The sequence below is a fragment of the Ichthyophthirius multifiliis genome (assembly GCF_000220395.1).
Source record: "Ichthyophthirius multifiliis unplaced genomic scaffold scaff_1120509251032, whole genome shotgun sequence".
NCBI classification, from domain to species: domain Eukaryota; phylum Ciliophora; class Oligohymenophorea; order Hymenostomatida; genus Ichthyophthirius; species Ichthyophthirius multifiliis.
Genome location: NW_004086266.1, coordinates 42,215 through 58,271, shown reverse-complemented (window position 1 = coordinate 58,271; position 16,057 = coordinate 42,215). Strand labels below are relative to the sequence as shown.

The 16,057-nt window shown below is 15.7% G+C and overlaps 2 protein-coding genes across 2 annotated transcripts, besides 27 other annotated features; one reads left to right on the top strand and one right to left on the bottom strand. All coding sequences in view use genetic code 6, as the record gives it.

The window, feature by feature from the left end:
* Nucleotides 1-237: 237 nt before the first annotated feature.
* Nucleotides 238-306: a microsatellite.
* Nucleotides 250-287: a microsatellite.
* Nucleotides 250-311: a microsatellite.
* Nucleotides 257-308: a microsatellite.
* Nucleotides 258-308: a microsatellite.
* Nucleotides 259-305: a microsatellite.
* Nucleotides 312-547: 236 nt separating the features above from the next.
* Nucleotides 548-592: a microsatellite.
* Nucleotides 593-956: 364 nt separating this feature from the next.
* Nucleotides 957-998: a microsatellite.
* Nucleotides 999-1,094: 96 nt separating this feature from the next.
* Nucleotides 1,095-1,166: a microsatellite.
* Nucleotides 1,151-1,192: a microsatellite.
* Nucleotides 1,151-1,193: a microsatellite.
* A 150-nt stretch (nucleotides 1,194-1,343) lies between these two features.
* IMG5_132330 (hypothetical protein) lies at nucleotides 1,344-3,302 on the bottom strand. Its single transcript, XM_004031975.1, has one exon. It carries the CDS (start codon nucleotides 2,300-2,302, stop codon nucleotides 1,550-1,552), a length of 753 nt encoding a protein of 250 aa, XP_004032023.1. The 5' UTR covers nucleotides 2,303-3,302; the 3' UTR covers nucleotides 1,344-1,549.
* A 420-nt stretch (nucleotides 3,303-3,722) lies between these two features.
* On the top strand, nucleotides 3,723-5,136 carry IMG5_132320 (hypothetical protein; the record flags this gene model as incomplete). The annotated part of the gene is made up of 3 exons (XM_004031974.1): nucleotides 3,723-4,017; nucleotides 4,072-4,709; nucleotides 4,765-5,136. The coding sequence occupies 3 exons, from the start codon at nucleotides 3,723-3,725 to the stop codon at nucleotides 5,134-5,136; spliced, it is 1,305 nt and encodes a 434-aa protein (XP_004032022.1).
* Nucleotides 4,715-4,748: a microsatellite.
* Nucleotides 4,904-4,962: a microsatellite.
* Nucleotides 4,904-4,968: a microsatellite.
* Nucleotides 4,910-4,968: a microsatellite.
* Nucleotides 4,931-5,027: a microsatellite.
* Nucleotides 4,961-5,028: a microsatellite.
* Nucleotides 5,137-5,307: 171 nt separating the features above from the next.
* Nucleotides 5,308-5,347: a microsatellite.
* A 1,192-nt stretch (nucleotides 5,348-6,539) lies between these two features.
* Nucleotides 6,540-6,578: a microsatellite.
* Nucleotides 6,579-6,978: 400 nt separating this feature from the next.
* Nucleotides 6,979-7,039: a microsatellite.
* A 2,652-nt stretch (nucleotides 7,040-9,691) lies between these two features.
* Nucleotides 9,692-9,736: a microsatellite.
* A 1,292-nt stretch (nucleotides 9,737-11,028) lies between these two features.
* Nucleotides 11,029-11,073: a microsatellite.
* A 1,179-nt stretch (nucleotides 11,074-12,252) lies between these two features.
* Nucleotides 12,253-12,312: a microsatellite.
* A 1,757-nt stretch (nucleotides 12,313-14,069) lies between these two features.
* Nucleotides 14,070-14,119: a microsatellite.
* A 28-nt stretch (nucleotides 14,120-14,147) lies between these two features.
* Nucleotides 14,148-14,198: a microsatellite.
* Nucleotides 14,149-14,226: a microsatellite.
* A 51-nt stretch (nucleotides 14,227-14,277) lies between these two features.
* Nucleotides 14,278-14,339: a microsatellite.
* Nucleotides 14,340-16,057: the final 1,718 nt, after the last annotated feature.

Here is a 16,057-nt window from a genome sequence, read left to right as displayed (position 1 = left end):
AGATATTTATAATATATAATATATATTTCATTTTTATTATATAAAAATTTCTAAAATTATATTTATTTAATCAAATAAATATACATTTATTAAATATTATATTTTTATTTTATTTAATTTTTTAATATTTATACATTTTAATTTTTATTTATTTTTATGACTTTATATTTTATATTTTTTTGTTTAAATTTATAGAATTTTATTATTAATATATCGAATAGCTATTTATATATAAACATTTATTTTAAATTTATAATTTTTTTTTATATTTTTATTATATTTTTTTTATTTTTTAATATTTTTTTTTTTTTGTATTTATATAAATTATCAAATTTAAATTATATTAATATATTATATTTTTAATTATTTATAAACTACTTTGTTTTTTTTTTTATATTTTTGTTAAAATTAACTTTTTAATTTTTAGTAAATTTTTTTATTAAAATTTCTTAAAATTTTTATAGTATTAATTTTCAACTTTTTTATATTTAAATTATTTTGTTCTCTAATGATTTAAATATATAAATTATGATTTCTAGTAGTTTTAATATAATATAAAAGAATAAATATATAATTAAAAAAAAGTATATAAGAGTTATTTTTTTAAAAAAATATTTATAATGGAAGAAAATTGTTAATATTTTTTTTATATTTGAAAATTTTAATTATTATATATAATTATAAAATATTTTTATATAATATATCTAATTAAACTGAAAAAAAAATAAAAATATATTTTCTTTTATTAATTATATTGATTAAAAATCAAAAAAAATATTTATAATATATTTTTATTTATTCGAAAAATAAAAAATAACTATTTAATCTATTTATTTTTATCACTTTAATTTAAGTTTTATTAACTTTTTAAAGAAAAAATTTATAAATATAATTTCATGCTTATAATTTTTTTATATAATAAATTTTTAAGAATATGGTTTTTAATTTTTTTTATATTAACTAAAAAAACATATTTTAATAAAAAACGTATTTTAACTTTATTTTTATGAACTAACAGTATATAATAATAAAAAAAAATTAATTAAAAAACATATAATATAAATTGCCAATAAAAACATAAAAATACGCATGAAAAAATATAAAACATATAAATGAAATTAAAAATAATTAAATAAAATAGAAAAAGATTAAAAAAAACATAAAAAAAAAAAAAATATTAAAAAAAAAAAAAACATCCCTTTTTTAAAAAATATAAAAATATAAGAAAAACAAATAAAAAAAAAATGAATTTAAAATTAATAATAATATTTATAATTTCTATTTTCTAAATCACATATTAACAATAAAACATAGGATATCACGTATAAAAATAAACATATTGTCAATGCGGCAACGAAAAAATAGATATAACAAACCAAATAGAAATTCCGTAATGTTGTAACAATATAACATTTCAAGAAAATAAATATTTTTGTAACTGTGACGATTAATATTCTCAAGTGCCCGAAAATACATTCTGTTCTAATTTTTGTTCTATAACCCAACCACCTAAATCTCCTTATATACCTCCTACATCTTCTGATAATAATCAAACTTATTAATGTAGATGCAATAATATACTCACTAAAGTGGAAAAAGATACTAATTGTTATCCTATATGCCCCTAAAACTTACAAATATAATCATATTTAGACTTAAATATTGGCTATATTGATTAAACTTAGGCTTTTTGCTAATGCCCAGGAGACAAGGTTCCTTAAAACATTACTGGAGTATAAAATATACCAGAATGCTGTATTAATAATATTTATTTAGTGCATAATTACTACTGTAAATGTGGTTAGAATTACTTCGAAATTTAGGAAAATTAAATCTGTTCGAATATCTGTTCAGTGAAAAATCCTCCTGCTAAACCCATAATAACCCCTACATGTGACAGCAATTAAAAAAACTGTTAATGTACATGCGAAAACTCTTATTAAATTAACGTTTCTTCTTCTTATTAAACTAATTGTTTCGACATATGTACTTCTTCATTATAAATTCCTTCAGATCTAATTGTTTAAAAGGACAAATTATGCCATTAAACATGCAATTGTAATCCTTTCTCGAATATTTGTGTTTAATGTAAAGATATAAATGCCGAAATACTCTATGGAAGAATCTGTATATGTAAGGAAGGATATGATTATGATAAATAAAACCCTCTCTTATGTGTAAAATTACTCGACTAAGACTCTAAACCATACAACAAGTGTGAATGGGAAATTTACAATTATATTAAAGACGTCGTAGTATATTCAGATTGCAATCTTTAAAATATAAACGATATAAATTACATCCAATCAAACCTAAATTTTGATTTCAGACGTTCTTCAGTCGACCCTGAATGTTATTAATAATTCAGATCCAGTCTACTTATTTAATTACCTGGACAAGAAACCTATACACCTCTGGAGGATAAATATTTTAAAATTGTATCTAAGTTCTAGACAATTGTAAATATCACATTAATGGATATTTTTAATCTTTCAGCAGTTAATAAAATTCTAGGAGAATAAATATACTAAGTGATTAATTTAGCAATTGAATTAGGTCATAGTAGAAAAGTTGTCAGAATGCATAAATTTAATATTATAGTATTCACTAATAGGAATACTGTGTAGACTTTTATGATTGATATAGATTAATAAATCACTGAAAAATGTAATGGACATGAATGTATTGTCATAGTAGATTTAGATACTGATAAAAAGATATGCTCTGATTAAACCTGCTCAGCGACAAGAAATGATAATATATTCATCGTTGGAGAAAAATTAATTGTTAATATTTGGCTTAAGGATAATTCATATACAAAATATTTGGATCTTTCTAAAGTCACTTACAAAGATGATTCGGCTGTCTTAGATTTCACTTATTTAACCTAGGTGATTAAATAAAGTCCAGGGAATACTATTCTTAGTATAGATATGATAGAGCCTTCTGAAAATGCCACTTTTTAAGTTAAAATGTAGATTAGGGCGAATCAATTGTTGAGAAATTTAAATCAATAATAATAATAAATTGAAAAAATTACTTAAAATTTCTAAACAAAAATTTATGAAGTTTACAAATTTGAAGATAATAATGGAATTAAATAAAAATAAGCTTAAGTTGATAATGTTAATTAAAATTAATCAATTCACTTAGGATTCATTTTTGGTTATTTGTTTATTTTATGGGTTTTGTGATTTTTTTTTAATTAATTCTATAAATTGGCTTTTTTGTTTTTTAAATATTATTTATAAGTTTTTTATATTGTTGTTTATTACATTTGTTTATGGTTTTAATTATTATTTCTTAAAATAATAAAAAATTTTAATAGTTAAATTTATTTGTTATATATGTATAAAGTTTAAATATTTTTTTTTTTCTTTAATTATAAATTATTTAAAGTCTTCTTATTATTCTTATATATTAAAAAAATAAAAACAATATTTTCTATTTATCAATACCTTTAAATTTTTTTAATAGTTATAAATTTTAAAATAACTAGATGATAAAAAATACAAAAATTATCAAAAAAAAAAAAAAAAATCACAATAAATAAATAAAATTAAAAAAAAAAAATTAATTTAATAAAATTTATATTTAATTAAATAAAATATTAGATACAAATTTTTAATAACTTTTTTTTAAAAAAATCTATTTAAATAATCATAAATAAAAAAAATAATTTTGATTCAAAGATAAAATATATATTTTTTTTTTTAAAAAAAATGAGTTAATCTAAATAAAATTATATTCCTTTATTAATAGGAGCCGGATCTTTAGCTATAGGAGGTCTTGGTTACCTAGCATATGAATTTTTATCTAAAAACACAAAAAGTTAATCCACATAGTAAAATAATTAAAAGTCTTATACCCGTGACTAAATTCTTTAAACCTTAAAATCTTTCAAAAAAGAACTATATACATGTTCAGTATAAGTATCTGCCATGGTTTAATAAATAAAGCTTTAATCTCGTGGTGCATAATTAGATTTTGACATAAAAGAATTTATATTTAGTTATCGTAAACATATACATATATATATAAATAAATAACTATTATTTTAATTAAAAAAAGCAATTGTTGTATAAGAAATGGAAAGGGCTGAAATATAAGCTTGTTTAAAGAATAATATAACAAAATAAGAATTATAATGGAATGTCGAAAACTTATACAAAAATGATTCTGAAATCGAAGAATTGTAAAAGCAAATAAAATTAATGTTCGATTAAGCTGCTTTAGGAGTACCTCCAGATCCGAAATCCGAAATTCCAGAATTTTTAACATGCGATAAATTATTAGAAATCATTTAGTAAATAATGATTTCAACAACCAAATAATTGAGAGACTTCTTCTATAACATAAAATAATAATACGGAAATGTCAATTTAAACGACCCAAGAATACTTTAATAAATGTAATAAATTTAAATGAGTGGATTAAAGGAAAAAATTTTACATGAATACGGTTTAGATACGTTTGAGGATCCTTCGGATAAAATACTTCAATTTGCAACTTAAAAATATGCTATGGAAAATCCAGAATTCTCATAAAAAATGTAAATTTTAGAACTCAAACATAAAAAGTGTATGGAAACTATCATGGTAAATCCTGATAATGAAGAAATTATTGAAAAAATCTTCAATGAAGATATGTCTTAAGTTGGATTAGGAATGGGAGGATCTATGGGAGGATTTTAAGGATTCCATGCTGCTGTAAGATATTTTTTTTGTTTTATATTTTTGTTTTTTTTAATTATTATTATTTTAGAGAAGAAAATAATAGGATTAACCTAAATTAGACGAAAAATAAAAAGTAGAAGAAAAAGTAGCTGATGATGAAAACAAATAAGAAAAATAAAACAATGAAGAAAATGCTGAATAAAAGGATTAAATAGATGAATAATAGAAAGAATAATAATAGGAATAAGAATAATAATAAGAAAAATAAGAATAATAATAGGAATAATAAGAAGTTTAAAAATAAGAAATTCATGAAGATTTAAATAAATAAAATCAATAAGAAGTTTAAAATCCTAAATAAGAATAACATTAGGTACATGAAAATTAACAATAAAGCTTATATAACTAAAATGAATAAGATAAAAAAGATAATGATGAAAAATTCTAAGATGCATAATGAATGTGATATATTTGATTATATATTTCTTTATTATTTTTTTATATATAATAATTTTTTTGTTTAACGAGAAAAAAAAAAAAAAAAATTTAATAGATTTTTAACATTAATTTTTTTTTTATTATTATTATAATTAATCAATAAATTTAACCATTTAATGTCAAAATATAAAGATATTTATTTATAAATTATTTATTTATTTAAATTTTTATTTTTATTTTTTATTTTATATAAATATTCTATTAAAGCTTATATATTATCTAATTACTTAAACTTATTTAAGATTTAAGTTATTTATTTGTAGAATATACTCCAGAATGTAATTTCGAAATATCCATAAGTCTAAAAATAGATTTTCATCCTAAATGAATTAGTTCGATCTAAACAATCTTTTTAATTAATTTTATAAAGACTTTTCTATTCTTCAATATTATTTACTTTATAATTAATCATTTTAAACTTAAATTTTGATTTTATTTAATTATTTTTTACAAAAATAAAACACATATTCATATGAGGCTTAAGCCCTTTTAATATAAATTAAAGTGCACATATTCTATTCCTTTAATAACATTTAAATTACTCTCGAATTTTTCGGAAAACATTTATTCTTCTTTATTTCTTGACAGCTAATAGAAGTGTTTTTTGTATACTCCAGTGTTTAATTCTTTATATGAAATATTCTAAGTGTTTATTATATAATAAAATAACTTTTATATAAAAAAACAAATCAAATATTAAAGAACTAAACCCAAAAATAATATAGAAATATTATGCTCACATAAGAATATATAATTTTTTTTATTATTTTTTCATAATATTCACTTTTTTAATATTAAAAAAAATTAATTTAAGTTCATAAGTTATCATATCTCATAACTAAATGATTTCTTATATTAATTATCATTTTTTAGTAAACATATATCATAAAATAAATAATTTTTTATTTATAAATTAATTATATTCAAAATTAAAATTAAATTAATATACATATAAATAATAATAAAATATAGAATTTAAAATATAACCTCCCTAACATAAAAAAGAAACAAAGAAACAAATCAAAATAAATTTAATATAAGGTTACATAATAATTTTAAAATAAAATTATTCTTTCAAAAAATAAAATTAAATACAAATAATATTTTTTTTTATATATTAAACATCACTTTTTATCACAAAAATAATATTTTTTTAATGCATATTATAAATTATCATAACTAATAGGTTTCGTATAATAATTATCCATGCCCGCCAATTAGCATTTGAGTCTAGTTTCAATATCTGAATAGCTACTGTACCCTAAAATATTAGTTTTTTCGAATTTATTTGAAATTTCAAAATTTCTAATTTCTTTAGTACATTCTATTCCATCCATTATTGCCATATTAATATCCATAAAAACCATTCTTATTTATTTGTAAAATTCTTTATATTTCTAAAATCCTTCCTATCCATTATATGCTGTAATAATATGAGAATTATTAATCCCGAATTTAACTTTCATCAAAATCTATAATCCGTATATATTCATAGGCTCATCATCTATAATCATTATCAAATTTTACATTATAAAATACTTTGGTTTTGAACAAGGTATATTTATTGCTTTTATTTCTTCACTTTCAGATAATTCTCCGCAATTATCAGACATAATAGTATTATCATATAAATAACTCTTTGTTATTAAATATTTCCATGTTTAAAGGCCAAATAATTTACTAATTTATGATTTTTATGTCCTAAATTCCAATGATTTATATTTTCTTAAATCCATATCTTTTAATTTATTATCATTTTAATTAGGTTATACTGTTTTTGCAGAAATTAATATTTTAGAACAATTTTCTTATTCGGTTATTTCTTATTCGGTTATTTCTTATTCGATTATTTCCTATTCGTTTATAATGAAAATTTTTTATTCTTATAATTATACTGAATTCTATTTATTTATATTATATATGTATATATATATATATATAAAATATACTTCAAACATTGAATTATGTAAATTTTTATCTTTTTAACAAATAATATTATCATCTTTTTATACTTTTTTTTTTTTTTTTAAAAAAAAAAAAAATTAAAAATAAAAATAAAAATAGAATTTAAACATTCACTATAATTCGGTTTCATTTTATTTTCTACATTTGCATCAATATAAAACCAAAAACTAGATCCTTTTTAAGAAACAGATTTAAAATGTAAACCTTTCTTAAATTCATTTATATTTTTATTATTTTTAATCATTAAATTAACCAATATATTACTAATACTCAATCCAAATCCAAACCCAGACGAATGTTTTGAAACTTTCTCATATAAATATTTTCCATTAAGTAATTATTTTAATCTTTATTATTCATCTTCATCCATTCCAATTCCATTATCCTTTACTTTTAACTTTATTATATTTTCATATGGCAAATATTAAATCTTAGCACTTATACAGCAATTTCTAGTCGAAAATTTAAAAGCATTAGAAAGTAGATTTACCATTACAGATTAAACTTTTTTTTTATCTATATAAATTTTCTCAGGTAAATCTATAATATAAAAATTAAATGTTATATCTTTCATTTTAGCTATCTTAGTGTAAAACTAACATACCTTTAATATTATTTCTCCTAAATCATCTTATTTCCAAACTAATTTAAGCATTCCATTTTAGTAAGAATGATAATCTCTTATATCTTAAACAATTTAACTTATTAAAAATACATTGAAATCTATAATCTTTGTTTTTTTTTTAAAAAAAAAAGAATAATAACAATATTATATATATATATATAATACATGTATATAATTTTTACTTTCAAATAATTATTTTTAGCATATTCAGTAACTTAATCATCTAAAAGAGCAGAAGAAATAAATTAATATAGAAAATTTGTACATGTACCTAATTCATGAGAAATAGTTTAAAAGATTCTATTTTCACTCTCTTTTTATAAATTAATTATTTTTTCTTAATTATCTTTAGTAAGTGTAATTATACAGTATTTTAAATTATTAATAATTTTTCCTTATAATTTTACTGTAATATCTTATAATTCATTTGTTTTTATGACTTTTATTTATTAAAAACTACTACTTTAATCATTTAATTCTTCTATTATTTTTTTAGAAATTTCAAGCAAATCAATATCTAAGAGTATCTGTTTTTACTAAAAATTAAATTCCTCTTCTAATTATTATGAACATTACATAAAAGTAGAATTTTTTAATAATTAAGACTTTAATTGGATTCCTATTTTTTAAAAATTTTAAATACTTGATTATGAAATTTCTCTTATTTTAATTGCTTAAAGGAAAAACATATTTTTTATTTTCTCAACTTCATCAATAATTACTTAAGCAGATTTATTAGTATATTAAATTTCACATTAAGAGTTTAAAATAATAACCCCAGTATCAATGCATTATATAATTTATTTGAAAAAGCATACTTTTTATTATTAAAAATCTATTTTATTTAAACTAAATTATTTATTTAATGATTTATATATTTTTTCTCTTATTTAATTTTAAATATCATCATTTTTTATTATTTCGCTATTTTTTTTACTAAAAATTATTTCAGATTGTTATATCCCAGTTATAATTTTTTTACTTTCGAAATTATTTCCGATTGTCAGTAGTATATCCTTTATACTTGTAGTAGGCTTTAAATTTTAATCAAAATTTTTTATATGTTTAGAAGGTTAAGTAGTTAAAACTTATTATGTGATTGTGTATGTTTTTTAACTAAATGGGATTTTACTTTTAAATTAAAAATATTTTGATTTTAAGTTAGAAGTTAAAGAATAGCAAATAATAAATATTAATTCATATTTGTATCCATATTATATATTTAAAATTATAATAAATAAAATCAAATTCATTGATAAAATTATAAAAATAAGTAATTTGTATTCTTATTACTTATTTATAATATTAAATATTTTTTCTAATAAAATTAAATAATAATAAATTTCGCAAATATGTCTATAAGTTTCATTTTAAGAGCAAAAAAATGAATATATTATTGTGAATAAAAATGTAAATATTGTTAGAATTGCTAACTAATTTATATTGTTTATGAAAGATTTATGAAAAGCGAAATACACTAAAAGTAATAAAGGTATTAAAGAAATCCACATCATAAAATAACTATCTACTAGACTTTCTTTTTTTTAAAAAAATATATAAAAAAATATTTCATATTATATATTTTTTATCTTTTACTAAATAAATTATAGATTATTCCTAAAAATATAAGAATAAAGACTTTATATTTACTTTCGAAAATCATTAAAAATAATTTTTTTTTACTTAAAATATTTCTGTAATGTATATTATTATTTTAATTTAATTAATTATTTTATAAATTTAAACTATAAAAAGAATTATAACAAAAAATATTAAATAATTATATTTTTTATTATAAACATAATTTTTTTTTTTTTTTAAAAAAAAAAAAATTAAAATAATTAATTAAATTTTTATCTATTGTTGTTTATTTTTTAAAAAATAAATAAATTACTTATTTATTCATTTATATATATATTATTAAAAAATAATTAAAAATATTTATTTTTTTATAATAAATTATATTATTTTTAATTGTTTTAGATTTTTTTTTTTTTTAAATTAAAAATAAAATATTTTTTTAACTAACTTATAAAAATTATTTACAAAATGGAAAACCAAAATTTACATGGTAATAATATATATTTTTATATATAAAAAAAAAATATAGTTTATATTTAATAAGAAAGAAAAAAGTTCTCAGACTTACTTTAAAAATATATTAATCTTGAAAATGACTTATAAACATATAAAATATATGATATATAAGAATTAGTTAAATTAAATAAAAAAATGGATATTAGAATATAGTAATTAATGGATGAATTATTAAGCAAAGATAAATCTTTATATGATTATGCATTAGAAATAGATAAATAAAACTTTTAAATTTCATAGTTATAAATTCAAAATCAAGTATATTAAACTAATAGTTATGATTATTCGAAAGATGTTTAAATTTAAAATTAACTGATGTTATAAATTAATAAAAGGAAATAATATTATAATTGTAAAATAATGATAAAGTAAAAATATTAAACATTATATATGTTTTTTTTTATTTAAAAAATAAATAAAATCTAAATATAATTAATTAGAATAAGGAAAATATTTATATAAAATAACAAATATAAGATTTTAAATAAGAATTAGTTTTACTTGAAAAAGATATATTGAACTAATTTTAATAAGAAGAATAAAAAAATCATTAATTAATTCACGAAATAAATTATCTAAAATAATCAATTAATTAAGAAAACAGTAAAGAAATACTTATAGAAAATAAAAATTTAAAATAACAAATTGAATTTTTATAAGAAGAAATAACAAAATTAAATTAAAAATGTGATTCATTTAGCGAATAAGTTGAAAATTATAAGAATATTGTCAATTAATTATAAATACATATAAAAAATCTTGATGAAGAATACAGAAATGAATTAAATTATATTAAAGATGAATATAAAAAAGAATTAGATATTGTTATTTTATAAAGTTCTTTAAAAAATAGCTTAGTAAAATCTAACAATTTAAATTAAAAAAGCTAACACTTAGATAATAATTTAACAAAAATTGAGAATAATTTTTAAATCAAAAACCGATTTGCAAGCGAATATAAAAAAGAAATAAATAATTCATTTATAAATAATTACTAAAAAGAAATATATAGTGAAAGTAAAAATTTAAATAAAAATTGGAATTAAAGTGATTTTAAAAATAGTAATATTTAAAATGAATTTATAAACGATTATAAAAATTAATTTAATTCTGAATTTAAAAATTAATTTAAAAGCGTAAATTTTTTATTTATTTATTTTTTTTAAAAAAAAATATTTATAAAAAAAATAAAAAATATTTATAAATAAAAATTACTTTTCTTTAATTTTTATTTTTTATTTTTTTAAAGACTATTAGAAAAATTGGATGTAAATTAAGTTAAATAGAACTTTAAATAAATAAATAGAATAATAATATATCAACATATGCAATACAATGAAAAAAACAAAATAATAAAAATAAACAGTTAATATAAAATATTTATAAAAATTATTATGATAAGAATTAAAAAATAAGGATAATATATAAAAATTAAAAATAAATATAATCATAAAATTTATCCTATTTTAAATGATTTTAATTGTTTTTTTTAGTTTGATTAAATAACACATATATCTAATTTTCAGAAAAAAATTAATATTTTAAATATTATATACTAATTCTATTACTTTACACTTCCACATATATATCCAAATAATTGTTTTTTTTACTTATATAATTTAAGTTTTATTTTTACTCTTTCATTATAATAATTATAATATTAAAGTATTATATTTATATGTTATATTATTATTATTTTTTCCCTTAATAAATAATATTTTTTTTATTAATTCTTAAATAAATATTTTAATTTAAAAGTATTCAGTACTTCTAAGTAATAAAATAATAAACAAAAATCAAATTTTAATCAATTTTCAAATAATAGGATAATCTAAAAAAATAAATTAAATTGGAATTATTTAAAGTAATTAATTCCATATTTATTCGATAAAATCTATTTTTTTTCCTTAAAAGAATAAAGTCTAAATGTGAAATTATAAAGGAGATAATACTAAATTGTTAAATTAAATCCAATTTATAAATACTTTTGACTCTAAAGAGTTATAATAATATAAAAGCTATATAGATAAAATTCCATTCATAAAATCTTTTATTCTTAAATTCACAGTTTCAAGTTGATTTAGAAAAGCTAATAACTTTTAAATAATAAAAGAGTTACTAAAAAAATAATTTTTAGATGATTAATTGGGTATTTCTAATAATTTAGTTTTAAGAAAAGAAGTTAAATATATAACTAGATTAGATAAATAAAAAAATATATTAACTTTTATTTTTAAATAAATAAAATTAATTTTTGTAAAATAATATAAATTTAATTACTAATATGATTTAATAAATTTAAATTTAAATTGTAAATATTATTTATTTATTTAGTTTTCAAAATACAAATAGTATTTTATCCTTTATATTTAAAGATACTAAAATATGATTATAATAATTTATATTAATAATAATTTTACAATTAAATAATTTTTAAATTACTTAATAATTATTTATTTGAAATTTATTCTATTACATACTTATGTTTATATCTTTATAAAATTAGATATAAATTATATTTAATTAAAGAATTTTTTTGATTTTAGAAATTATTTTACTTTTCTATTTTAAATAAAGTTTTCAAAAATATTTTTATTATTAGTTTGTCTTTAATTTTATTTAATTAAATAATAAAATAAAGGTTAAGCTAAATTAAATTATTTTAAAGAACAATAAACTTATTAATCTTATATGTACAAATATATTAAATCAATAATAAAGTATAATTTTGAAAAAATTTTACTTTTTTGTTGTTTAGTTTATATTATTAATAATTAAAAATTAGATAATTACATTTGATAAATATATTAATTTGAAATTTTGAATTTTATAAATATTAAAAATATTTATAAATTTTATGTAATCATCATTTATAAGTTTATGTTATTTTTTTCTTTAATTTATGATAAATCATAAGATTCATGCTTTATATAAAATATTTGCTAAATTATATATTTTTTTATATTGAATAAATATTTAAAAATTTTATAAATAATATCTTTTTTTAATTTAAATACATTTCTTATCATAAAATATAGATAAATATCTAAAAATAAAAAAAAAAATTATTATTAATTTATTAAAAAAGTATATAAAAAATAAAAAAAATTATTATCAAAATTAACAATAAAAAAAATATAATTTAAATAAAGCAAATAATATTAAATTTATATACTTTGTAAATTTTATTTTATATTTTATAATTATAAAAGAAATATATAAATTGTTTTATATAAAAAAAATATAAAATTATTTAGTACAAAGATACAAAAATTTATATTTTATATTTGTTAAAAATACATGAAAATAAATTTGGTTTAATCATAAAAATAATTTTATATTAAAACAAAAATATAAGTAAACAATGACAGAATCAAAATCTATTGAATAAATAAAAGATTAATGGGAGAAATTTACTTCTTATTATACTTAATTTGATTAAAATAGTAGTACATTTTATTTAACACTACTAAACATGGTAGAAATAGAAAAAAGAAACTCAATATTAGAAGTAGGAGCTGGTGGAGGATATTTTTTAAAACATGCAATGCAAAGAAAAAAAAAGATGCTTAATATACAGCTACTGATTTAACAGAAGCTATGCTAAAAGTTATGTGTTAAAGATTAAACTTAGAGTATAATAATTCTAAAATTATCGATTAAAAAAATAATTTAATAATATAATAAGCCAATGGAGAAAATTTAAATCAATTCTAAAATGATTAATTTGATTGCTATATTTCTAACTTATGCTTATAAATTACAAATGATCATACTAAAATGTTAAAAGAAGCACATAGAGTAGTTAAAAAAGGAGGAATTGTAGGTTTTTCTGTTTGGGGTGATGAAAAAAAGACAGATATTTGTACATTTATTCCTGATGTTTTAAATGAATTGGGAATATAATAAAATAAAAATGAAAGATCTAATTTTCATCTAAATAATAGAGAAAAACTTATATAAATATTTTAAAATGAAGGATATGAAAATATATTATGTTGGAATTAAAATATTCCATTTCCTAAAGTTGAAAATATATAGGATTTCCATAATTATAAAAATTATAAAGAAATTATTGGTGATAAATAAGATATAGTTATAGAATCTATGAAAAATAAATATAATAATATTATATATGATTAAAAAAGACCGTTAGGTTTTGATGTGTTAATAATAATAGCAACTAAAAAATGAATGTCAAAAATTAAATATATATATAAATATATATATATATATATATATATATATATATATATATTTTTATATTTTTTTTTTTTAAAATATTCATATAATATTTTATTTTTTTTATATAATTTTATTTTTATTATATAATTTTTTTCTAATTTTTATACATATATTATTTTTATATTCTTTTTTTCAATTTTTTTCAATTGTTTATTTAAAACTTTTTAAAATTTTTTTATATTTTTTTTATAATTATATTTTTTAATATTTTTTCCAATTATTAGTTTTTAATACATTTTTTCGATTTCAACTTGACAAATTTTTTTTTTTAAATATTAATATTGTTTATATAATTATAATCTATTTTTTATTAATTATATTTTTATTTATTGTTATTCTTTTAATTTTTTGTTTTTTTATCAAAATTATTTTAAAAATGATAATATTCTGTTTTTTTAAAAAAATTATAAAAATATTCAAGCGTTTACACATGTATTTATGTTTTTACCATTATATATCTTTTAAACTACTAAAAAAAATTAATTAAGTCATTTGTGAGTTAAATGAATTTTTGTAAATTATCATATATATGATTAACTAAAAGATTTTTATTTATATTAGCCAATATGTATATATGCATCTTTATATTTATAATATTTTATTTTATTGTTTGAGAATTAAATTTATTTTCTTTTATTTTGAAAAAAAATCCAAAATATTTTTTATTTTTGGTTTGTTTCTTCGATTTTATTTAATTGAAGAATCAAATATTTTTTAAATTAAATTATTTTGAATATAAAAATTTTTAAACAATTGATTTAACAAAATTTAATATTAAGTCCAAATATTTTATTAATCTTTACATGCACAAAAATATTTAATCTATAAAAAAGTATAGGCATAAACAAATTTTTATTTTTTTTATTTTGCTTTTGTATATGTATTATGTGATTAATAATTAATAAATAAAATAATTATATTCGATTAATTTATAAATTAGAAATGTGAATTATACAGATGTTAAAAATATTTATAAATGTTATATAGCCATTGTTTATTAGTTTAAGTCATTTTTCTCTATAATTAATGATAAATCATTTGAGTCATGTTTTTATTAATTATTTGTTCAATTATATATTATATTTAAAAAATATATATAAGCTTTATAAAATTATAAACAAAAATTAAATCTTAAAATAGAATTAAATAAGATTATAATTTGTATAAATATGTTCTTATTTTCATTTATTGAAGTAAAAATTGATTAATTATAATTAGAAAATAAGAATTATAAAAAAACAAATTATTGTATAAATTATAAAAAAAAATCATAATTAAGATTTAAATATTTATATATAAAAAAAATTAAAAATTAAATAATTTGATTACAAAAATAATATTTTAATTTTATACTTTATTAATATTAATATATTATTATATTTTTTTTTTTATAATTATAAAATATAAATAAATTTATATGTCAATTATATAAAAAATTAAATATAAAAATATATAGATACAAAAATCTATATTTTAATGTATGTTAAAAATATATAAAATAAATTTTTATTAAATTTTTATAATTCTATATATTTTTTTAAATAATTAAATAATTAAAAAAAAATTCTAAATTAAAAAAATAAACTATGACTGAAGCCAAATCTATTGACTAAATAAAAAATTTATGGGAAAACTATGCTTCTTATTATACCTAGTTTGATTAAAATAGTAATATATTTTATTTAACACTACTAAATATGGTAGAAATAGAAAAAAGAAACTCAATATTAGAAGTAGGAGCTGGAGGAGGCTATTTTATAAACCACGCGATAGAAAGGAAAAAAAAAGATGCTTAATATACAGCTACTGATTTAACAGAAGCTATGCTAAAAGTTATGTGTTAAAGATTAAACTTAGAGTATAATAATTCTAAAATTATCGATTAAAAAAATAATTTAATAATATAATAAGCAAATGGAGAAAATTTAAATCAATTCTAAAATGATTAATT